The 26,622-nt window shown below is 41.8% G+C and overlaps 1 protein-coding gene across 5 annotated transcripts in view; it reads right to left on the bottom strand.

Moving 5' to 3' along the window:
* Positions 1–26,622, bottom strand: part of mypn (myopalladin) — a 284,569-nt gene that overhangs the window by 112,742 nt on the left and 145,205 nt on the right. For all 5 annotated transcript variants that reach the window (XM_059653169.1, XM_059653168.1, XM_059653170.1 and 2 more), the window contains 2 exons: positions 18,054–18,170; positions 14,247–14,547 (listed from right to left, as the gene is read on the bottom strand). In XM_059653169.1, the coding sequence (XP_059509152.1) occupies positions 14,247–14,547; positions 18,054–18,170 (418 nt within the window). The remainder of the gene's footprint in view (positions 1–14,246; positions 14,548–18,053; positions 18,171–26,622) is intronic.

The following is a 26,622-nucleotide window of genomic DNA, read 5'->3' as shown; positions in this document are numbered from 1 at the left end:
ATCCAGCTCTACACCTGGTTAACCATTGTGTAATTTGAGGAAAAGGCTGTGGGTAAAGTCAGTGCTGCAAATGGACAAACTGGATAATGACATGGAAACCAATCATGAAATAGACTTCTCCCTTGATTTAACATAAATCAAACATGTCGCTGTAAATCTGTTAACAGACAACAGCTGAGACTATCTTGCAAGACGAGGCAGGTAACCTTGAGAATGTACTTGAGTATGTGTCTCCCACTGTTCCATCTCTATGTAATTCAGAGAAAAGCAATGTGTAATGTCAGCCAGGAGACAGAAGAGGTGGGCAAAGGAGGACAACCCTTCACCACAGTTCAAGAGGAGATCAACAAGTTCTTTGTCCGCAACAAAGTTATAGAAGATTTATGAGAGATGAATTTGTACTCTTAAGACTTACGGTCTTTTGTTTCTTTCTCTGTCCTATCATAATTCTTTGAACATGTACTGCTAACACTTTGGAAATTTTTAAATCTCCCTTTACCTATTACACTTCTCACAAAGTGGCCAGAACGCTGTTTAGAGCCGAGAACTAGCACGCTGGCAGGCATGGGTATTTTCAGCTTCCAATCGTCTCTGATTCCCAATCTTTTGTTTTAATTCATTCACAGGATGAGGGCGTCACTGACCAGGCAGCATTTAAATCGCCCATCCCTAATTGTTAAGAGTCAACCACATTGCTGTGGGTCTGGAGCCATATGTAGGTCAGACCAGGTAAGGATGGTAGTTTCCTTTCCTGATAATTAACAATGGATTATCATTAGATTCTTAATTCCAGGTATTTATTAAATTCAAATTCCACCTTCTGTCATGGTGGGATTCAAACCCAGGTCTCCAGAACATTACCTCTGTCACTGGATTAACAGTCCAGTGAAATTACCACTAAGCCATTGCCTCCCCTGGGCAGAAAATGTCAGCTTCTTGTTTCTGCTTCTGTGCCATTATCTCACTTATAAATAAATGTGATTAATGAATTAAACATGAATAATGTGATAGTGATTTTCAAAATAGACTGGACTATTTGGTGGCACGTTGTCCTGATAGAAATGTACCTACTAATCCTGTGGCACTCTGCAGACTTATTTTTCTATAAATTTAAATGCAATGGAAATTGCCATTTCGCTGTAAGCATATATTTAACATTTAGGAATTGTAAATCCCACATGATACCCCCGGATAGATTATTTTATACTGCACATTTACATGCTTGTTCAATCGTTACCTCGGTTCACAGGTATGAAAAGGTTTCCTTTATGAGCTGTATGCCAACATCAGAAGTATCAGACAACAAATATTAAGTTTAGAATTTCCTCCTGTTGGTTTAAATGTATCCCAAGTTGTCAATGTGAACAGAAGATCACATTCTGAATTTGGATTCACCCAATGCTCCTTCCTCAGTTTATAGGTTTGACATGTCCATACTAATTTTCTCATGTCAATTCAAACATGGTTCAAAAGAATTTGCTGTAATAAACTTTTCATTTCTTAAACAGTTTTGCAATGAGAGCATTTTTTAATTTGTTCAACATCTGTACTTTTGTGGGTAGCCTAACAAGCACAAGAAATAGGATACAAACCAAACAAGCAAATTAAAAAGCAAACAACAAGAACTACTAAGACAGAGACAATTCAGACTGCACTCAGAGGAGCTAGATAGAGGACAACCAGCTTTTCACGTCGGTAGGTACGTATGGAAAAGCAACTAACTGAAGGGGCATAAAGTTAAAACAAGGCAAGTAGCATGTGATTGTGGAGAAAAACTGGAGCAACAAGATAGAAGTAGGTTCACCAACAGCAGGAAAGCAATTTTCCTTCTGACTGGCTACTGCCAGGAGGGTGGATTTTCTGCCCCTAGATCCGCGATTCCCACAGAAAGTCTGTTGGTGGGAACTCAGGTGTTTGACAAGGAACTGAATACAAGTGGCCTTTCATCGAGAAATGAGACTTTGTTTAGCCTTTAGTAAACATTCTTTTCTTGGCTAATTTTTGTTTTTTTTCCCCTGGAGCGCATTGTAAAAAGTGGTGAAGCCAATTGAGGAGCTCCAAGTAAATCAGGTGGAATGCCAACAAACCCTACAACTGAGGATAACGCCACTCATGCTCACATTCCTCTCCCCTGCCCCCTGCTCACACCCACACCTGCAGCCCTCTCTGCTCACTGCTAACCCTGCCTTCATCTGCTGCTCACTGACTCCCACAGCACCAAACATTGTCTGGGGAAATCTGGGTTGGGCAAATTGGTAGGGAGCTGCAGTTTTGGAAACTAAAGAATTCCAGCTGGATTAATGCACTTGGGCAAGGCAAGTGAATACATGATGCATGGTAGATTTAGAATTAGATTTTATTCTCACATGTACTAAAGCACTGGAATACAGGAGTACAATGAAAAGTGTAAAATGTCACCGTTCCTGGCACCAGCTTGGTACTAATGTACCTAGGTTCAGTATAGGAAAATAAAGAAATAATGTTAAAGGTTCAGCATCACAGGCCTGCAGATGCTCCACACTGGGCTTTCGGCACAAGGGCCTGCTGTTGGATCCAGGAAACAAGGATCAGAGGGACCTTAGTACACTTGTATGTGTTCCTTTAGGGTATATAAAGGATAAGAGGCGAATAAAGTAGTTAAGAAGGCATACCCTTGCCATTATTAGCCAAAGCATGACATTTAAGAGTCAGGTGGGGCTGAAGGTGGGGGCAGGGGGTTGTGCAGGAGGGAGGTCATCCTGGAGCTACATAAAATGTTGGTTAGACCACAGCTAGAACATTATGCACAGTTCTGGAATCAACATTATAGGAGGAAAGTGATGGCACGAGAGAGACTGCAGAGGCGATTTGCCAGGATGTTGCCTGGGCTGGAGAATTTGAGTTATGATCACAGATTAGACACACTGGGAGATAGTAGGAACTGCTGACGCTGAAGAATCTGAGACAACAAAGTGTAGAACTGGAAAATCACAGCAGGCCAAGCAGCATCAGAGGGGTAGGAAAGCTGATGTTTCGGGTCTGGACCCTTCGTCAGAAATGAGAGAGAGGAAGGGGGTTCTGAAGTAAATAGATAGCGGGGGAAGCGATGACAGAAGGTGGATAGTGGAACAGATAGGTGGCGAGAAGACAGACAGGTCGAGTAGGCAGGGATGAAGGTGAGTGCAAGTAGGAAGTGGGGTTGGGGGATGGTCAGTGAGGTGGCAGGAGCGGACAGGTGAGAGAGAAGGAGGACAGGTCAAGGACCCCAAGACCGGCCCCCCCACTCTCGTTCCCACCTCCTTGACCTGTCTGTCTTTTCTCCCACCTATCCACTCCTCCCACCTCACTGACCAACCCCCACCCCCACCCCCAATTCCTACCTACACTCACTTCACTGGCTTCATCCCCACCTCCTTGACCTGTCTGTCTTCTCTCACCTATCTTCTCCTTTATCCACCTTCTATCATCGCCACCCCCTCTCTATTTATTTCAGAGCCCCTTCCACTCCCCCATTTCTGAAGAAGGGTCCAGGCCCAAAACATCAGCCTTCCTGCTCCTCACATGCTGCTCGGCCTGCTGTGTTCATCCAGCCCTACACCTTGTTATCTTAGACACACTGGGATTGTTTCATTAGAGCAGAGGAGATTGAGAGGGTTATGACTGAGATGTACAAAACTATGAAGGGCATAGATAGGGTAGACAAGAAGAAGAATTTTACCCTTGATGGAGAGATCAATAAATTTAAGGTAAGTGGTAGAAAGTTTAGAGGAGATGTGGGGAAAAAGCCTTTTTCACCCCGAGGCTGGTGGGAATGTGGAAGTCACTGTCTGTAAGAGGTTCTAATGGCACAAACCTTCATCACATTTAAGAAGTATTTGGATGTGCACGCAACGCCAAGGCATACAAGGCTGGAAAATGATATTGGAGTAGTTGGACGGTTTTTGGCTAGCCCAGATGCAATGGACCGAAAGGCCTTTATTCTATGCTGCAGATCATTATGACTGTACGTGGTGTAGACAGGCAGGGTACTGTGAAGGGTCTTGGCCCATTTTAATGTGCTGAAAGTTATATCTACAGTGCTGTAGTTTTTGTAGTATTGTCTAAGGGACATTCAGCTATATTTGTGTTTTAGGCAAGCCTCTGGGTTCTGTTTGTTTTTGTGACATGTTGATAATTCAGAAAAGTAGTATCAACAGCTGCAGCTTCCCAGGTGTAACACCTTCCTGATAACGGAAATCAATTACAGTAAAAGCTTTATGATCACATCAAGCTCCTATAATATATTAGAGATGAATGAATGCAAAAAGCAGCCTAAAGGTATACACTGTACTAAGTTGCCAGTACACTTGTGTCTCATGAAGAATAAATGTGATATGTAGAAATAATTAGTGAACAGAATCAACCAACTAGTTCTAACATGCAGAAGTATCAGCACTGAAATTTACAACCTGTTCTCCGCATATTTAAGTTCCATCAATTGGATTTGAACAAAAAGCCTTGGGAAAATATTTTTGTCATTTTTATTTATAGACCAGGAGGAAAAAAGGTATCCTCCAACATATTAGACCATGAGTCCATGGACAGAGAATTCGACCATTCAGCCCATCGAGTCTGCTCCACCATGCGTTCATGGCTGATAAAATGTTTGTCAACCCCATTCTCCTGATTTGTCCCAGTAAGCCTTGAACCCTCATACTAACCAACAGCCTATTTATCTCTGTCTTAAATACACTCAATGGCTTGACACCCACAGGCCTCTGCAACAGTGAGTTCCATTGATTCGCCAACCTTTGCCTGAGAAAATTCCTCAATTCTGACCTAAAAGGTGACCCCTTCATTCTGAGGCTGTGCTCTCAGGGCCTAGTCTCTCCAACTAGTGGAAACATCTTCTCCACACCCACTCTATCTAGGCCTTTCAGTATTCTGTCCTTTCCACTTGCCTTGAATGCTCAGTTATGTGGTCCAGTGGAAAGGAAAAGAAGACAGAGGCTTATTACCTTAATTTGCTGTCTTTTTTGACTGCCTTTTTCGTGTTTTTATTTCTTTTGCAGTTTCTCCAGAGATGTGGGCCTAACTGTTTCTGCAATGGATTTAGGTCAACTGTGAAAGTAAGATGGGAAGTAGTATCTATGGCCTATTTCAAATTCATCTGTGACAAAAAGCTGATCTATTCCAAAAGTGGCCCTGTACCAAGACTCTCTCAGATCATACTATCTATAGGGACCAGCCAGCTAGACATGGGAAGCCACACAAGCTACATGTACTCCATTCGTCGAAATTTGCAGCATCTCATCAAGTAGATAGTTTAAAAGTTCTAAAAATTCAGATTTCAAAAGGGACAATATCATTTCTGCTGACTTATACAAACAAAGCAAATGGCTTTAGAGTCAGAACAGTGAAGAAACAAAGGAAGAGAATGTGTGCAGGGCCAGGACTACCACAAATGGAGGGGCTAGACAAAAACTTCACTCACAAGCTTATCATATTTTGACTTTTCAGCAAGATTACAAATTAGATAAACAAGCCTGAGCAAGTGTACTGGAGATATACTGACAGCTGGGGTTACGCTAATGAGGAGAATTTGGAAATGGTTGGAATAAACAGGCTTCAACTGAGTACCATTCTTTCATCAATAAACAAATAAATATCAATTGTTACTTATTTGCCATACGGAAGTACCTGATTATTCTGGTGACTTGGTTAAGCAGATGTCTAAGGTTTGCATTCAAATAATGCAGCAGGCCAGCAATGCAAATCATTCCGAACAATAGGGGGATAAATACAAAGGAATATGCACTGCACAATAACAGAACAGCTCATCAGTTTATATCACTGACGAAAATAATATTGATAGACATGCTGTAAATGGCTTTCCACGTCCAATAACAGGACTGTTTCCACTTGTTAGTCAATTGGCAACACGGGGGCATTGATTCAGCAGCAGAGTGAAATAAAATAGGAAGAATTATTTTCCTTAGATGGTTAAAACCCTGATATGCTTTTCTACAAGCCACAATTGGTATCACTCTTGCTGCTAATCCTGAAGGTTGTAGGGTTCACAATGTAACTCCAGACTTGAGTGCTAAAACCTACTCTGACAGCCCACTGCTGTACTGATGGAGTGCTGATCCATCAGGTGCCATCATTTAGATGACCTTAAGCTGAGACCTGGGCATCCTTCAGTTACATGTTGAAAAAGAGAAGCTTTGAATTCTTAATATAAAAGGTAGCTTGTGGTACAGTAGCAACATCACTGGACTAGAAATTCAGACACAGGTTCAAATCCCATCATGGTAATGAATTTTAAATTCAATCAATAAATCTAGGCCATGACAACTGAATGTTAATAACAAAAAAATCTAGTTGTTCATCGTCTCAACAGAGTTGTTCATCAAAAATAGTTGGCTTGATGAGTTATTCGACAGGATTTCAATTTATTGTCCCATCCCTACAGGGCCATCTCCAACAGTTCAACACCCTATCAATATTGCACTGGAGTTTCGTATGGGTTATGGGGGGAATTTATGGCTTCTCTCCTTACTTATTTGGTGGTGGACATTCAGAAAGAGCAGTGGTGTGTGATCACCCTTCTGCTTTTTAACCTCCAACAACATTACATCTTGGAAAGGGAAAGCACATGGTTAAATTTCCTGCTCAGCTAGTCAATAATCATTTGAGAGCCTTATCCCACCACCACAGGGATTAATCCAACCACAGGCGAGCCCGTTGCCACACAAGGAGCAAGACAAGTTAGGCTGCCCGGGTGTTGAGTGGTCTCGAAGGTGGGTATTGAGGGTGGACGACCTTGTTTAAAAGTACTTAGAGCCAGATTGGAATGCCTCAAGCATTAGGAAGGTGGATGCATTGGGCAGCCAACCTCCTGCACTTGTTACTAACCTCCCTTCTCCTTCCCAGCAACTCCTATCCTTCCAAACACTTTCTGTTGTAACTTAGGATGTAACTTCGGATCATAAGAACAAGAGTGGGTATTCAGTCTGTCGAATCTGTTCCGCCATTCAGTCAGTTCACAGTGAATCATCTACCTCAATGCCACTTTCCTGCACTATTTTCATATTTCTTGGTGTCATTTGAGCATGTTCAACAGGCTATTGAATTTTCACAGCCCTCTGGGGTAGAAAATTCAAAGATTTACCATCCTTTGATTGGAGAAATTGTTCCTCATCTCATCTTAAATTGCAACTTCTTATCCTGAGGTCATGTCCACTGGTTTTAAACGCATCAGCCAGGAGAAATATGGACCCAGTACTACACCTTGTGATAACCAGACAGGCAATACTTGGGAGATAGGATAAAATGCGAATAAACATCTTATTTACATCTACCCTGTAACCCTTGAAAAAATGTCATAAGTATAAATGAAATCACTGCTAATTGTTTAAAACTCTCAGGAATACAAGCCCAATTTACTCAGGCACCCTGCATAAAACAAACCCACCATTCCAGGGATTTATCTGGTGAACCGTCTTTGCACTGTCATTGTGGTAATTCCATCCTTCTTAAATAAGGGAGACCAAAACTGTACACGATACTCCAGGTGAGGCATGCTTTTGAAATTCTCTGGAAGCGTTTGTAAAATTGCAGTATCTTCACTCCTGCATTGCAATCTCTTTACAGACAATCAACATTCAATGTACCTTCCTAATTGCTTGTTGCACCTACCTGCTGACCTAATGATTCATGGGCAAGGTCACCCAGGACTCTTTGGACAACCAGCACTTTCCAACTTTTCACTATTTAAAAAAAAATCTCGTTTTCCTATCAAAGTGAATAACTCCACAATTATGGGAGCTAATTTTCTAATCAACTTGTTCAGGAAAGTTATGGCGCACACATCTGGAGCATTTGGGACTTGAACCTGGGACTCCTGAATCAAAGGTAGGAGCACTGCCACTTCATCACAAGTACCCCGTTATTCACACTGAATTATTAGCCTGCCAAAGTTATTAGCCTCCTTGCATCTTCCTTACAAGTTCTATTCCCACCCAATTTGGTACCATCAGCAAATGTGGAAATGTTGCAAATAGTTCCCATATACAAATTTTTTTTACAGATTGTGCACAGCTGTGTACCCAGCACTGACCCTTGTGGTAACTAGTCATAGCTTACTATTCTGACAATGAACTCTTTATTCCTACTTTCTGCTTTCTATTAACCAATTCTCAATCCATAATAGTATGTGTCCCCCAATCCCAAGCGTACTAATTTTATTCATTAATTCCTGAGTGGAACCGACTCAAAAACCTTCTAAAAATCCAAATAGACCACACCCACTGGTTCTCCTTTGTCAATGCTACCAGTTACATTCTTAAATAACCTGATCACTTTTGTCAAACTAATTTCGTTTTTCATAAATTCATGCTGACTCTGCCCAGTTTTATAATTCCTTTCTAAATGCCCAGTTCTCACATCTGTTATAACACTTTTGAACATTTTTTTCCTCCGACAGACACCAAGCTAACAGGTCTGTTCTTCATTCTCCATCCTACTCCTTTCTCAAAAAGAAGTGTTGTGACATTTGCTATCTTTCAATCAGCAGGAACTGGTCTAGAACCTATAGAATTTTTTGAACGATGACCACCAATGTATCTACAATCTCCCTGCCACTTTATTCGACATTCTGGGGTGAAACTGATATATCAATCTTCACAGATATATCAATCTTCAATCCAGTTAACTCTTAGATTACTAGCTCTTAGCTGATACTAAGTTCCTCAGTGGCCTGGTATTTCTGGAAATTTTGTATACTTGCTACATGAAAGCAGACGCAAAGTAATTATTCTCTGCCATTTTTGTGCTCTTCGTTATAAATTTTTGTACCTATAGCCTGTGGTTCCTCAATGGCAGTCAGCCCTGCACCAGCTATAGCCTCCTTGGTGACACTGGGCAACAAAACAGCTACCAAATTCCTTCTGACTGGCTACTGTCAGGATGGTGGAATTCCTGCCCCTTGAACTGCGATTGCCACAGAAAGTCTGCTGGTGGCAACTCAGGTGTTTGACAAGGAACTTAATACAAGTGGCCTTTCACACAGGAGGCTAGCTGGTTGGCAAAACTCCCAACACTTCCCTAAAATCCAACCATGTGTCCTCCATGAGTAGGATTCTGACTCAGAGCTGAGCCACTGAGTGTACTCCTTTCCTTCATCCTACTCTTGTTGGCACAGCTGCAAGCCGCATACGCCTATCATTTCGATTTCCCTTCCTGAAGCGCTCTGCCTTTGAACTTCCTTTAAAAGCCTCCTCAAACCATCTGCTCCTACTGCTTCCTCTCAATTCTTGGCCAATTTCCTAATGTCTACATAAGACAGACTTCAGGACATTTCAATATTACATGTTGTTTTTAAAAGGCTGTTCCTATTTTTTAAGGAAGAAAATGGGTGAATATATCTAAAGGAGACATAAAACAACATGAAAATGATTAGAATAGCTGAAAAACTATAATCTAATGGTTGAACAATCCCCTGTGGTCAAACTTAGAGTCATAGAGATGTACAGCACAGAAACAGACCCTTCAATCCAACTTGTCCATGCTGACCAGATATTCCAAATTAATCTAGCCCCATTTGCCAGCATTTAGCCCATATTTCTCTAAACCCTTCCTATTCATATACCCATCCATATGCCTTCTACATGTTGTAATTGTACCAAGCTCCACCACATCCTCTGGCAGCTCATTCCACACACGCACCACCCTCTGCATGAAAAAGTTGTCCGTCAGGTTGCTTGTAAATCTTTCCCCTCTCATCTTAAACCTATGTCCTCCAGTTTTGGACTCCTTCACCAAGGGAAAAAAGGCTTTGGCCGATCCATGTATCCATAAAATTCTACAAGGTCACCCCTCAGCCTCCTCTGCTCCAGGGAATATAGCTGCAGCCTACAATGCTTGATCTTCTGTGGAAACAGGGATGCAGGAATCCAACCAGCGCGCGTGACTCCCATCAGCCATGTTAATTCCTGGACTAAGATAACAAAGTGTGGAGCTCGAAGAACACAGCAGGCCAAGCAGCATCTAAGGAGCACAAAAGCTGACGTTTTGGGCCTAGACCCTTCATCAGAAAAAAAGGCCTGGACTTTATGGCTATCATTTCACAGGACTGGGTACTCATAATCTCTGTTCTTGAAGTTTTCAGGAAATGGGAGACATAACACGTATTCACTTTCTTAAGTCCCTGAGGATGACAAACTTGTTATGCCCTTACAAAATTACAGTTAAACCTTTCATATGGAATACTTTAAAACAAAACAGTTTACTGTTTTCAGCTCACAGCTCTAACTTCTTTTTCACTGTGTGCCTTATACAGTTTTCTAAAGGACAGTGTGCTCCTTTGTAGCTTGAAATGAAGCCATGCATCAGGCAGAGCCTTTCAGCTGTCTGTTTGGTTATGAAGGATCACTCCCAGGGCTGGAGTACATACGGAGATAAATAGCAAGCATATGGTACAATTTAGAACAATTGGACAACTTTCTTTCATGACACATCAATCAATGAAAACTTTTTATAGGTGTTTCAAAAAATATTTTTCTCATGCTTCAAATAGGCTAGAAAAACTAAATCCTAAAGAGTAAATGATCTAACATTTACTAGAAATTTTAGTCCTTTGCAGAGACCTGGGCTTGATGAAATGCAGACTGCTTGGTCAGTCTGTGGGTTGCAGGGAAAGATTTGAATTTATATTGTGACTTCTATGATCTCAGGAACTGTTACAGCTCCTGTTACTTACATTAAGTCTAGTCACCATTATAATCTATCAAACATGGTAGTTAATATTCAGACCACAAGGGCAGTGAAGTTTTAGTTAGCTCCAGCTCAAGACAGTAATGGGAGAATCAGTGACTGGTGCATGGCGTTTGCATTGGGGTGATGAAATTGGTTATAGTTTGGTGGAAATACAGAGGTCTCAGTTACTAGCAATATGCACTAACAAATTCCCTGCACGAGTTTAAGAGTGCAACCAGGAATTGTAAGCAGTGAAGTTAGGGGGAGGTGAAAGGTAAATTCACAGGATAAGTTGGGAGCTGTCGGGAATGAAGTGTGCACAGACTTGGAAGGCAGCTAAGTGCTTAAGAAACTAATCCAAAAAAGGGTGACAGTTGGATTTTGAAGGAAAATGAAGAAGAGCAAAGTCTGCATCAATGGGAAGTAAATGCTCAGCAGCAAATCAGAGGTCAGAGATCAATCAGCAACAATGGTGGTGGCAGAATGAGAACTAGCATTATTCATGACTGACAGGGCCATCTCAATCCTGAATATTGCCTGAGAAGTTTGCCTTCCTGGTGTCTCCTCTGAAGACAAGTATGTTTGGCTGAGAATGGACAGCAACACTGCCTCCCGTATAAAGGCCTCTTCCTGAGTAATTACCTTTTTCCTTCAAAGTAAAAGAAACTGACTGGCAGCCATGCACTATAAGAATCTTCAGAATTGTTGTTCTGAAACAACAGCTGCAGATGAAAAATAAGGGTTTGCAATTCAATCCAAAACTTACACCACAACTGAAAGCAGCTGCAAATGTCAAATGAACAACGTATTGCAACAAAGCACTTTTCACCGTTAACAATGGCATTCCCTTTAAATACTGTGATAATCAACATGGATGAAAGCCCCTTTAAATGCAGCTTCTCATTCAACGTACACAACAGGCTGAGGTCACAAATATATTTTTAAGCCCTTTCAAGGAAGATTGTGTGAAAAGTGCAATGGCTCTTGTCAATGGAAATGCAGCCTGGCTAAAAGCGACAGTCTGGGAGTTGGATAAATAACAATCCTAACACTCATCCAACTTTGAGCCCAGCTCACTCATAATCCACATAATCATTCTTCAAGACTACAAAGCGATGGCTTTCACACTGTTCATTGCTCTTAATACTAAATGGGAAAGCCTTTGCTCAGGACAGTGGAGGTTTATTCAGCAATCTGCACTAAAAGGATCTGAGCCTGGCGAGAAAAGAGAGTTTATCAGAGAACTGGGTTACAATGTTACTCTGATCTGATTAACGGTGTTGTCCAACTATTCAACTGGAGGCACAAATTCTAATTTTATTGCCTCACCCTTTTCCAATATCTTTTACTATACTGTCAGCATCTGGGGAGGTCTTTCTCAAATTTTGATAGGTTAAAGGGGACCCTTCAACATTTTTCCAAATGAAGTGGGAATTTGGAAATGTAACTGTAACTGACAGTGGACAATCAGAGATTCTTTATTTACGTAGAGTCATACAGCATGGAAAAAGACCCTTCAGTCCAACCAGTTCACGCCAAACATAATCCCAAACTAAAGTAGCCCCACCTGCCTGCTCCTGGCCCATATCCCTCCAAACCTTTCCTATTCATGCACTTACAAATAGCTTTTAAACATTGTAAGGAGTGACACGGTGGCTCTGTGGTTAGCACCGCTGCCTCACAGCAGCAGGGACCCAGGTTCGATTCCAGCCTTGGGCGACTGTGTGCGGAGTTTGCATATTCTCCCCGTGTCTGCGTGGGTTTCCTCCCACAGTCCAAAGATATGTAGGCTAGGTGGATTGGCCATGCTGAATTGCCCGTTGTGTTCAGGGGTGTGTTGGTTATAGGGAGATGGGCCCGGGTGGGATGTTTCAAGGGGCGGTGTGGACTTATTGGGCCGAAGGGCCTGTTTCCACACTGTAGGGAATCTAATCTAAATGCTTTTGTCCTCTTTAAAACCTTGATGAAATTGTAAATTTAAAAGTGTACGTATCTGGATTATAATTCAAATTGATATCTGATTATTTCTCACAATTGACCCAACAGCCCATTTAAGTTGATTTTCTTGGAAACGTACCCACTGAAGGAAATATTTGCTCATCTTTATCTACTTGAATATCTGCAACTTCTGCCAACACAGTAGGGTTTTACTCTGTGCACTTAAGATTTAAATAAACAGGAAAAGAAAAAGCTGGCAACTAAACTCAACTACCTCTTAAACACACAAGACCTTGGTAACATGGGCTTCTTCTTGCTGTAACATTATGCGCCCAATGTAGACCTCAGAAATCCAGTTCCACAAAAAGAAATTTCATTATATTGCAGAACGTATGCCAAATTTCAAGTCCTTGGTACAATCCAGATGACAGTTGCTCAATGCCTACGATGGTGACTTGTCCCTGGCTACCAAGCAGTCCAACAGAGACAACAGTTGAGATCGTAACTGTGTGCGATCTTTCTGATGCAAATTCTGCAACCGTGTGTGGCTCCAAGGTGAAATGCACTGTATCTGCTTCTGCCATTGTCGGATCCATTTTTAAGAAGTGGAATCAGTAAACTGAGATGATCAAAATTCTGACAGATATGGGACAAACTAAAAAGTATCAGATTGAATAAAACTAACTCACATCTGAAGATGAAGACTGGTGCCAAGGGATAGTTTGGATGGTCTATTTTTGTATCCAAATATGCTTTGTTTCTTTGGCTGGAATCTTTCCAAGGCCTACGGCATTGTGCTGCTGGTACAGAGAGCAGGTCCGGGCTTGCAGTGATAGACACTGGAAGCCAGTGGATGGTGGGATGCCAGGCACTGTTTGCCAGTGGCAGTCAGTTACGAGGTGGCCAACTTTTCAAAGCTGTCAGCCCCAGTGGAGATAGTTCTAGGTAGGTTCTGGCATACGCAATGCATCTGTCATTGTAGTGCTGAAACCTTGAATGTAGCCTTTGGCATCAACCCTGCAGGGACCATGGATTGACCATTAAAGCAGGGGCCCTCTGGGAACCCACAACATATGGCAAGTGGCCCATCCTGGCATCAGTAAAACATGGCTGGGGTGGCATGTGCCTGAACATTGGCCAATGAATTAGGCAGCTGCATTCTACCTATTCGAGAAAATCAGATTTTCCTTCCGATGCCTTCTACCCAATTTTATTAGGTCTCTCTCCTCACAGTCCATCTCCAGAAGGTTAATAAAATTCAGCCCTCTGATTCTGAGTTTTATTAATGGGCCAAGATATTTTTTGCTCCAAGCCCCCTTCAGCAGCTTGGATGGATTCTGCCACGAGATTTATAGCTTTAAAATATTAATCCTAATGTTCACATATTATTGACTGTTGTAATCTGTTTTTGAGGGCAGAAAAATGTTAAACTTTCAAAAAGTGAAGCAATAGTTGGTGAACAGAACTGTTGTTGACAACTTTCCAAAGAATAATATCATGGTACTAACACAATCAGGAAACTGCCTGCTTTCAAACTTCAGTCAAAACAATGCCATAATTCTGCAGGACTGCAGTTGTTATGAACTACTCACAGTTTTGGTTTTGCAAATACTGGTGGTGGCTCCTTTGTGGGTGAAATTAGCCCTGAAGCCCAGGAATTCTGCCCATTTCCTGAAATGTGCTCCCGTTCAATTGAAGACTCACTTGCTGAGTCATCTTCAGGCAAATTGAAGTGCACTCTTAGCCCAGCTTTGGGTTTGTGATCCTGATGGTTCACAAGAACACCTTCCAGTTTGGGTTTCAAGTGGTCAGAAGGTTGCAAGTGTGTTTTGTCTGGCTGGGCCTGCACAGAGCTTGAAGCATTCGTACTGACAGCATTATTATCTTCAGTCCCTGTGAAAAAGTTAGCAAACAGGGTTGATTATTTGTAGACAGTTTACGACATAAGATATATCACTTTCTACAGTTGGAATCCAGTTCTGAGACATTGCATCCCTGGTTGTGAGCCTCATCCTCTGGGATCATATTGCAGAAAATTATGGGCAGACTTCCCATAGTTTTCCAAACTTGAGGAATACCCCAGTAATCCGTACTCCAGGCAAGGTCACCACCATGATTGAGATTTTGTGCAATTTGCCTTAGCTATTGAATCAGGCAATTTAACTCAGCATTACATTAAAGAAAGCATTAACAGGTACCAGTGCTTTCAGGTATATTTTTAAAGACTCTCTGTTAGTTTGAAGGAATAGGAATAGCCCTCTGCCCCTTACGCAAACTTTCAGCCTCCCATCTGGCAATCATGGCCTCCCCTCACTAACATGATCAATAAAGTTGCTACCCATCCTTTCCAAAAACTCTAAACTCTAATCCCTATTGATTTGCCAGTGGATTGTTCCCAGCTGTTTCTCCCAATCGGTATCCAGCCCTTCATTATTTGGCCCCTTGTCTGAAGGAAAATGCAATTAAGAAATGATAATAAACCCTTGTCATTATTTTCTCTCTAACAGACCCTTGAAGCAAAGAAGATATTTACCATGGATCCCTGGGCAACAGCTTGTGCATAAAGTCTTTTAACACAGGCAAGCTGTTTTGCTGCAGCTTCTAGACATTTCTGGTTGACCAGGAAATTCTCCCATTCTTACTACCAAGTGGGCCACTGGAAGGATTTAACAGGTTGGCAATCAGCTTGGCCACATTACAACTGTGGCCTTTACTGTCAAGCTGTGGAAGGGAACTTGAACCTGAAGCTTTTGGTTCAGAGGAACGGTCACTACCCACTGCACCACAAGCCCAGCCCTATCATTATGATCAATGGTACTTCCACTTCTTTCAGAGTCCCTCACTTTACTGCTGCCCAATACTGTCCCTATCTTCCATGTATTAGGATGATTCAGTATTCCAAAATCATGTGCTCAAAGTAACAATGAAACCCCAAGAAATGATTAAGAATGGAGTCAAACTGATATCGGTCAGGAAATGATCTGAAACTTCATGCCAAAATTAAAACAGGAAAATTAAAATTACTCGCAACAGTTACTTAATCTCAGAGAATTCCACCTGTTTTAAAGTTTTCTGCTTCAATCACTCACTGTTGTTCTTTTTTTGTCAGATAGTTGCTTAATCCAGCAAATCTGCTGCTAATCCCATTGAACTGTTAATTTATCCCGTACAACCGTTGCCTAATCTCAAGTGACTATTGTTTTAGCCAGTAATACTGCTATTAATCCCCTGCAAATGTTGTTTTACCCTGTAAAACTGCTGCAGCTCCAGCGAGTCTGTTCCGTCATCTCATGAGATTGTTACATAATCCCAGGAGACTACTGCTTTATCTCATCAGGCTGCTGCCTGATTTTGTGAAGTTGCTGTTAGGTCCTATGTCACTGCTGCTTAAGAATAGAACATTAATGACAAGGATGATGACTAATTGGCTCATCAAGTCCTATCAAGCAACAATCTAAACTCATTGGTCTGTTGCCTAAATTCTGTAAAACAGATGCGTAACGGCTGCCGATGCTGGAGTCTGAGATAACGAGGTTTTTTAGATTTAGATTTCTGACAGTGTAGAAACCAGTCCCTCAGCCCAACAAGTCCACCCCGCCCCTTGAAGCATCCCACCCAGACCCATCCACCTATAACTCACAGACCCCTGAACACTACAGGGAATTTAGCATGGCCAATCTACCTAGCCTGCACATCTTTGGACTGTAGGAGGAAACCGGAGCACCCAGAGGAAAACCATGCAGACACCGGGAGAATGTGCAAACTCCACATAGACAGTCGCTCGAGGTGGGAATCGAACCCGGGTCCCTGGCGCTGTGAGGCTGCAGTGCTAACCACTAAGTCACCGTGTCGCCCTAGAGCTGGTGTAGAGCTGGATGAACACAACAGGCCAAGCAGCATCAGAGGAGCAGGAAAGCTGACGTTTCGGGTCTAGATCCTTCTTCAGAAATGGGGGAGGGGCAGGGGACTCTGAAATAAACAGAGAGGGGGAGGCAGTGATCGAAAGTGAATAGAGGATCAGGTAGGTAGACAGAATACAGACAGGTCAAAGAAGTGGGGAGAAAGTTAGTACAGGTGAGTGTAGGTAGGGTGTCGGGATGGGGGTTGGTCAGTGAGGAGGGAGGGACGGGTAGGTGGGAGGCAAGATGAACAAGTCAAGGAGATGGGGTAGAGGCTAGTAGGTAGTAAGTGGGGGTGGGGGTTGGTCAGTGATGTGGGAGAAGCGGATAGGCGGGAAAAAAGACAGACAGGTCAAGGAGGTGGGGATGAGATGGGCTGGCCTTAGGATGAGGTCAGGGATGGGGAGATTTTGAAGCTTGTGGAGTCCACTTTGAGACCATTGGGTGCAGGGTTCCCAGACGGATTATGAGGTGCTATTCCTCCAGCCTTTGGGTGGCATCATTGTGGCAATGGAGGAGGCCCAGGATGGATATGTCATCCAAGGAGAGGGAGGGGGAGTTGAAGAGGTTCGCGACTGGGAGGTGCAGTTGTTTGTCACGAACCGCTCCTCCTACCTCACTGACAAACCCCCACCCCCACTTCCTACCTACTTGACTCATCCTCACCTCCTTGACCTGTCCATCTTCTCTCCACCTATCTGCTCCTCTATCCAACTTCTGTCATCGCATCCCCCACTCTGTTTATTTCAGACCCACCTCCCCCTTCCCCATTTCTGAAGATGGGTCCATTACTGAAACGTCAGCTCTCCTGCTCCTCTGATGCTGCCAGGCCAGCTGTGTTCCTCCAGCTCTACACTCTGCTTAATCATGAACTTGCTTCTTAATCCTGTGAAATTGCTGCATTACCCTGTGAGATTGCACAATCCTGAGACATTATTTAGTCCCTTAAAACTACTCCCTAGTCCCTTGACAGTATTACCTTATTATAGGAGAGTGTTGCAAATTTGGGGAAAAGGGGGGCACAGTGATTATCACTGCAGCCTCACAGCACCAGGGACCTGGGTTTCATTCCAGTCCCAAGTGACTGTCTGTGTGGAGTTTGCACATTCTCCTTGTGATTGTGTGAGTTTCCTTCGGGTGCTCCAGCTTCCTCCCACAGTCCAAAGATGTGCAGATTAGGTGGATTGACTGTGCTAAATTGCCCCATAGTGTCTACGGTGGGATGCAACAATAGGGTAAGGGGGGGGGGTCTGTGTGGGCTACTGTTTGTCAGATTAGTGTGGACTCAATGGGCAGAATGGACTGCTTCCACATTGTAGGGGTTCTATGATTCTATGTATTCGGTGAAATTTCTATACGATCCTGTGAAAATGCTCACTGGTGCTGTGGATTTGCTGTACAGTTGGAATAATACAATGGTTCTGGGGAAGGAAAAATGAAACTTGAAGCACCAATCTCATAATATACAATTGCAATGTTAAAGGAATAATGATAACTTACCGTGAACAGTGAGTTGAGCAGAACTCGACATTGTGCCATACTTATTGCTGGCTGTACAAGTGAATGTCCCAGAGTCTTCAGAGAAAGCTTCAGCAATTACCAGGGTGCAGATCTCTTCTGAAAAGATTCAAATAAATTACTGATGCTTTACAGCTAATCCTCTAATATAGTTCATATTACAACATGCCATAGTGAATTTAGCCCTTGTAATTTTCTGTATAGTGTGTTCTTTTTCCAGTAACCAACTTAAAATTAACTGTGCCTACTTTCACACCATGAAGCAGGCTATGGTCAGGACATGTCATTTCAGTTCAAGTCCCATCAAATTTTTAAATAATTCATTTTGAGACTACTACATTTGAGGCAAATAATACATAAATGGCAATATTCTCTAAATGGTGAGAAACTATGAACTGAGAGTGACTGAAGGCCTGAATAATCTGAAATTTACAAAAATAAATCAAGATGTTTAATGGAAGGTAGGCATTTCTCTCAGGAGAGTTGAAATACAGTGCTGTTGTCAGATCTCACCTTGAATATTGTTTTAAATCTGGATACTAAATCTTAGCAAAGATGTACTGAACGACTTACTCCAAGATTCATTACAATGCTAAAATGGCTGAAAACTAAATTATGAGAACACTTGCATAAATGTGGTTTTTGTTTTCTTTAGAATAGAAGATTGACCAGTGAGCTGATCGAAATATTTCAAAAGTTAAAATGGGAAGTAAATACGAAAAAAGACATTTCTTTTGGTGGGGAAAATTCAATAACAAAGAAGTTAACATGCCTGTTTAATCAGGGCAATCGAGAGTCTGAATCCTAATGTTTCATCTACCTGTTTCTTCAATAAGTAGCTACAGGGCTAATTAATGACTTGAGGTAATACTGATCATAATACAATTGAATTTTTCATTTAATTTGAAGGAAAAAAGAATGGGTTGAACACTAAAGTTTTAAGCATAAATAAGAAGAATTATGAGAGCACGGAGATAGAGCTAGCAATTGAGATTAAGGCAAAGGTCAGTAAACATACAATGGCAGTCATTTATGGAAATATTTCAGAGTACTCAGAAAAGATACATTCCAGTGAGAAAGGGAAAGATGTGCTATCGGTGGCTAACTAAAGAAGTTAAAGATCATATCAAACTGCAAGAAAAAGTGTATGATTCTGCAAAGAAGAGTGCTGGGTCAGGAAGTTGGACAGAAACTAAAAAACAACTAAGAATGACTGAAAAGTTAATAAGGAAGGGGAAATTATCGTGCATAAGAAAGCTAGCTAGAAACACCAAAAATCAAATATGGTACAGTGAGAGTTGGTCCTCTGGACAGTGAGCCCATGGAATTAATAACTGAAAATAGAGAAATGGTAGATGAACTGAACAGACATTTACATTTCATTTACACAAATGACATTGCAGAAATATTTGTGAATTTGAATGTGAAAATGAGTAAAGAACTTAAAACAATTACAATCTCCTTTTGTACAGCAAGCTAGGCATGGAATCTGACATGAAAGCTCTAAACATTGACTACGGTCCCTAGGACTCACTGGCTGCCCAAACAGGGATGTGGGTGTTACCAAACAGCCACTTAGCAACAGGTGTCAATACCACTCAGCTGCTTCATGCCTGGTGCTTGTGTCAGAACAATAGGGACATTTTGACCTGGAGAAATTTCATTGGACATCCAAATATTTTCTATTACAGTTCCTTTGCAACATATAACATTTGGATCACTTTCAAGGCCAACAAAAAGTTATCGGCAAAGAATATGTGGTTTCATGAGATTCATACGCATACTTGTAGTTTTTAATCTGAAATAACAGGGTAAATTCTACAAGGCAAAGCTTGCAGCATAGAGTCTCAGTGGATGGGAGTTTGGGTGGACAGAACAATGCTTTGATTAACTGGTCATTAATTACAACAAACAGGTATATGGGTCTAGGCCCGAAACATCAGCTTTTGTGCTCCTAAGATGCTGCTTGGTCTGCTGTGTTCATCCAGCTCCACACTTTGTTAATAAAGTGTGAAGCTGGATGAACACAGCAGGCCAAGCAGCATCTCAGGAGCACAAAAGCTGACGTTTCGGGCCTAGACCCTGCATCAGAGAGGGGAATGGGGTGAGGGTTCTGGAATAAATAGGGAGAGAGGGGGAGATGGACCGAAGATGGAGAGAAAAGAAGATAGGTGGAGAGGAGAGTATAGGTGGGGAGGTAGGGAGGGGATAGGTCAGTCCAGGGAAGACGGACAGGTCAAGGAGGTGGGATGAGGTTAGTAGGTAGGAAATGGAGGTGCGGCTTGGGGTGGGAGGAAGGGATGGGTGAGAGGAAGAACAGGTTATGGAGGCAGAGACAGGCTGGGCTGGTTTTGGGATGCAGTGGGTGGAGGGGATGAGCTGGGCTGATTGTGTGATGCAGTGGGGGTGGGGACGAACTGGGCTGGTTTTGGGATGCGGTGGGGCAAGGGGAGAATTTGAAGCTGGTGAAATCCACATTGATACCATTGGGCTGCAGGTTCCCAAGTAGAATATGAGTTGCTGTTCCTGCAACCTTCGGGTGGCATCATTGTGGCACTGCAGGAGGCCCATGATGGATCGGGGCTAGAATCAAAGTTGTTGAAAGTTAAGAATGGCTCTTTCAGCCAGTCTGCCCAGAGCTCCGTGGCTCCAGCCCCACTCTTGGCCACTTTTGTGGAGGTGGGATCAGGGGCACGACAGGTTGCTGATCAGTAAAAGTCTGTTGAGGGTAATTTACCAACCAGTAGGCTGGGCTACCAATGCTCTAGACAGAACTAGAAGCTCTCCCTGCCTATCTGGATGCAGGAGCAGCTATATATGCCCACACCTTCTCCACTTCCCCTTCCCTCTTCTGTACTGATCTGCCTGCTAAAGAAACTTTGTAAGTTAGGGCTGAAGAGTTTGGAGGGGGTGTTGTGGCATCTCTATCTTGAATCCTACAGTGTCTTATTTATTCTCAATGATCAGAACCTTCCATTCATTGCAAGTCTCTCCATCTTTAGAATCCCCCATGCCATCCTCAGTTGGACAGTGAGCCTGTTTCCAGCCTGGTTAAATACACATCTCCTTGAAAATTACAAGGAGAAACAGTTTCACGAGAACACGAGGAAAGCATGTGGAAACAGCATGACCTTCACGTTCTGCGTTTGGAGGAAATTTCTGTTCATTAATTCATTGTCTCTACAAATGCTGCCAGACCTGTTGAGTATTTCAAGCATTTTTCTTTCTTTGTTTCAGAAAAACATCATTTGGCCAAGCCATAGTGGTATGAGATGCAGCCAATTTTCTGAGCAGTCAGAAAACTGCAAATGTAATATGAGAAATTTGCCTCTGATCCAATATCTGACTTTTGTTCAAGATTGACTAATTGAGGCATTTCATCAATTCTCTACAGTTCTTTCAGAATATAAAGTTTAGCAATGGCATCATTGAATTGGATGTTCCTCAAAATACCAAAATTTCAGTAAAACAATTGTGGTTCAAAGTGTTGAATTATTAAATAAATAATATCAAAAAATGAATATCAAATTTAATTAAAATTACTACTCATACTAATACATCAAAATATGTATTATCGTTTTTAATTCATTAGATATATTTCTTTCCTTAAAAAATTGTGTCACTCAAAGTTAGTCAGAAGAATTGTATGCTAAGGCCTTGTTAAATGCTAATTATGTGAAAATTAGGAGAAGAGAGTGAACTCCCTTGAAAATTTCAGGTTAAGTTCATACTGTAGGTTCTAGTTATGGTGCATTACAGCCAAAGATGCACCACAGTTCATTGTGAGAAACAGCTCAGAAGACCCATGTTATACTTTGGGATAGAGATAATAGGAACTGCAGATGCTGGATAATCTGAGATAATAAGGTGTAGAGCTGGATGAACACGGCAGGCCAAGCAGCATCAGAGGAGCAGAAAGGCTGACGTTTCGGGCCTAGACCCTTCTTCAGAAATGGGGGAGGTGAAGGGGGTTCTGAAAATAAATAAGGAGAGAGGGGGAGGCAGATCGAAGATAGAAGACCTCCCCACCTACACTCACCTTTACTGGCTCCATCTCCATCTCTTTGACCGGTCTGTCTCCTCTCCACCCATCTTCTCCTCTATCCATCTTCTATCTGCCTCCCCCTCTCTCCTTATTTATTTCAGAACCCCCTTCCCCTCCCCCATTTCTGAAGAAGGGTCTCGGCCTGAAACATCAGCCTTTTTGCTCCTCTGATGCTGCTTGGCTTGCTGCGTTCATCTAGTTCTACACCATGTTGCCTCTATTTTTGTGCCATCTGAAATTGAAACCTACCCTCTTATAAAGCCTTCAAGGACCTTTAAAAATAGCAGATGAGACTGGAATCCTGCAGCCCTGTTCCCCATTTCCAACAGTTCCTACTTCTGCTGGGAGCAGGGGGAAAATGGAGCAGGGATGACTCCCACAGGGAGGAAATCTAAATTCAGCAAGGACAAATGAACGCAATCCCACATTAAAACAGGTGTCATTTTCATTTTAGCAACAGCCTTACCCTATTCCGTGCACTTACATTTTACTTTAGAGAAAATGGATGGTTAAGGTCTGTACCAATGTCAAGCTGTCAAATTATGTGAATAGCCTTCTGTTTAAAATTTGAAAATAAAATCACACCTGCTTGTGTGTGAGAAGAATACGAGCTAGCTGTTTCAGTAGTTCTTTGTTGACATAACTTTATGCGCGATTATTATAGAATTATTACTGCTATCCTTACCTATTATTATCACAGCGGGGAGCTGCAAGTTCACAGTTTGACATTTCAAAGAGGTTATTCAGAGATTAACTGATGCTTGAGGTGGCATTGTGAATACAAATATTTGATTTTGTAATGGAATAAGTACTTAGGGGTTTTTAAAATCACTGAATGCATTTTGTGATTATTTTAATAGGAATATCTGTAACAGACACATAGAACTCTAATTTGTTGAATCTCAGCATCTTTCCTGATGTTTTACCCTGGTGGATTTTGCATGAGTTGACATGGAAGGCAAAGAGACCATGGGCATGGTTGATGGTGACGGGTATGAGGCTTAAGAATTAGAAGGTTACTCACCCAGCTAATGGTAACTATAACAAAATTAAGATGCCCGTTTCCATCCAGGGCAAAAACAAGAATTTACTGCCTCTACTTGGCTTCTGCATTTGTTAACAGCCGATTTGGAGGTGATATACCTCAACAAAACTATGAAGAAACTCTTTCCTACTTGTGGTTAGGAAGCAGCTGCTTACATTGTAGTATTTTTTGCCGTATTTCCAACACTTTCAACCAGCCTTTTAAATTACTATTCTATCCTTGTTTTCACTAATGAAAGCTGTGAATCAAATGTAAAGTTTAAGAGTAAGTCGAAATATTACTCCAACTGAGAGATCATCTTCAGAAGGGTCATATTGGACTTGAAATATGAACTGTTCCTCTCTCCACAGATGCTGCCAGACCTGGTGAGTTTCTCCAGCACTGTGTGTTTTCAAATGCACAACAATTATGCTTCAACCACTGTTTCTGTACATTGTCTTTCTGTTTGGCAGGATCAGCATCTGGGCTTTTGTCTGCCCGACAAAAATGAAGCAAAAAACTAACAACTGCTGAATTTGGAACATACTCTTCAGGAACTAACATTTAATCTTTTGTTGTTGAGAAATATCTGGGACAACTGAAAAAATATTCAAACATTTTCTTTGAAAACTTTGTTTTACAAGTTATAATAGCATTGGAGATAGGAAAGCAAATTGTGGGCCTGGAAAGGAGAAGAGAGGAGGGGTTTTTTGAGGTTGGCATTCTTGAGATGAAACTTCCAGGAGGATGACCAGGATTGGTAACCCTGATATATGAACATACTGCCACAATAATGGTTCAAAAAATGGACGATCAATTTTCAAATTCGGTCAGCTGATTTTAATATCTACATGATCTACATGGGCTAATGTGATTTTTACAAGGACAAAGCACTGACTTAGAAAGGCCACAGCAATCAGCCGAATACACAAGAAAGGACAAGCTTCATGAAGCCAAAGTAGAATAAACAAGATCATGTGAACTGAAATTAACATTTCATCAAAAGTCTATGAACTCAGTCAGTCATGAGGAAACCATTTTTTTCTATTTTGATTATAATTTTAGGATAAGTTTCACATATCAAAGAAGAAAGCCTATGCCAGCAATTATCAAGCTAAGCATTAGGAATTCAAAATTGTAATATACAACCATGTGTATTTCAGGGAGCTGCTTTTGGTGACGCTGAGGAGACAGACTTGTGATCAGAACAAACTGGAGAAAGTGCTCTTTCTCAGTTTCTCTCGAAGGACAAAGTGCCCATTGACAGGGCTGATTAAAAGAAAATAAACTTCTGAAGTGGCAGGGAGGCTCAATTCCACCCTTGAGAGACTGTCTGTGAGGATTTTGCACATTTTACTTGTGTCTGTGTCAGTTTCCTCCAGGTGCTCCAGTTTCCACCCACAGTCCAAAGATGTGTAGGTTAGGTTGAATGGCCCGGCTAAAATTGTCCAGAGATGTGCAGACTAGGTGGGTCAGTCGTGGGGAATACAAGATTATAGGGATAGGATGGGTCTGGGTAGGAAGCTCTTCGAATGGTTGTGTGGATTCAAGGGGCCAAACAGCCTGCTTCCACACTGTAGGGATTATATTTTATTCTATTACTGACAATATAAAGGACAACTGAAATACTCATTACTCGCTTCAACGACCATAGTCTGGGGGTAATTCCATATATCTCAAAGGACACCCTGAGGACTTTAAACTGTAGAGATTCTTTCAACTCTCTGCTGAAGTGGGCTCTATCCCTATTTAGCTTTGTATTTGTGTACATGCATGCTTGACGTCATTCTTTACTTTTTTTTATGTTAGCACATAATAAAATGCTATTTCATCCAAAACCTTGTATTTGGTTCCTTATTGTTTCTGATTAATTACATTTATGTGAAGGAAGGGCCAGTCTCATGATAAAAAGAACATAATCTTTCTGGTGGTAAACAAGGAAGGGAGCTGATTCACATCACCCTTCCTGATTTTAACAACATTTATAGATTTGTTACAAAATAGATTATTTTATGTTTTTGAAACATGGCCAGATGCATTTGTCTATGATTGTAAAGATGGGAGGGAACAATAGAAATTCCTAGTGGAGACAAATCCCTGCCTCTCAGCCTGAGGCCACCCTCCATCCTGTTGTAAGACACGTGCACTGTGCTAAATAGGATAGATTCAGAACTGATGTAGTATCCCAAACTGGGTATCCATGAGACACAGTGAGCTGTCAGCAGCATCAGAATTGTATTGACACCTCAGGCTGTAAATGTGTGGCCTAGAATATATCGCACTCTATCATTACCAGAGGATCTTCTCTGGGTTAGTGAAGAGCAAAGAAGAGAATGTTATAAGCAGAAGCAGGCATCTAACAGTGAGATCTGCAGTACTGCCAAATCCAATAGTGAACAGTAGTTGACCACAAAAATGTCAGTCCTGGAGCACTGCTGCAGGAATTTCTCAGGGTGCTATTTTATGCCCCGGCAGCTTCATTTGCTTTGTTCATTACTTTTCATCGTAAGGGCAACTGAGGATATTTACTGACGCTTTCACAATGTTGATTTCCATTTGCAATTCCTCAGATAATAAAGCAGTCTGTGCCCACATGCAATAAAACCAGGACAACATCCAGGCTTAGGCTGATAATAGGCAAGTAATGTTCACACCACAGAAGTGGCAGGCAATGAACATCTCTAGCAAGACAGAATCTAACCCTCTCCCCTTGACAATCAGTAGCATTCCCCATTCTGAATTCTCCATCTTCAACATCCTGGGGGGGGGGGGGGCAGGGTTACCACTAACAAGAGACTAAACTGAACACTTACCTAATTATTATACCTTATTCAAGAGAAGGTTCAAGACGAGGAATTCTTTGGTGAATGACACACCTCTGACTTTTCAAAGCCTTTTCACCACCCACAATTAGGAGTGTAATGGAACATTCTTATTTGCTTGGATGAATGCAACTCCAAGAACACTCCAGAAGCTTTCCACCATTGAGAACAATGCAGTCTGATGATTAACATCCCAAAGACTACCTTAAACATCACTCCCTCCATCACCAGTATATAACAGCTGCAGAATCTACCATCAATACAATGCACTGCAGCAAGATACCATGTTTTCTTCAAAAGCATCTTCCAAGTCCTCAACCTGGAAGGAAACACCAGCATCTCCAAATTCTTCGGTATATCATACACTATCCTAATGTGGAAAGGTAGCACGATTCCTTTATTGTATTTGGGGCGAAATCCTGAAGCTTTGTATCTAACAGCATTGTGGAATAAGATTCATTATTTGGTCATGCTTTGTATTGGGACAGAAATCAGATTTTTGCTTCTTAATTTAAAGTATAGTCCATTCTACATTATTTCCATTTCTGTGCATTTAATTCAACAAACACATTTATTCTGTTTTTGGACAGATGCTGTATTATACAGCCAATTATAAACAGTTAAAATAGTGTCTAAATATTTCAAATTAGTGCATTAAGT

The sequence above is a fragment of the Stegostoma tigrinum genome, chromosome 20 (genome assembly GCF_030684315.1).
Source record: "Stegostoma tigrinum isolate sSteTig4 chromosome 20, sSteTig4.hap1, whole genome shotgun sequence".
Lineage (NCBI taxonomy): Eukaryota > Metazoa > Chordata > Chondrichthyes > Orectolobiformes > Stegostomatidae > Stegostoma > Stegostoma tigrinum.
The sequence above is the reverse complement of the archived record's forward strand: the minus strand, read 5'-3'. Positions and strand labels throughout refer to the sequence as shown.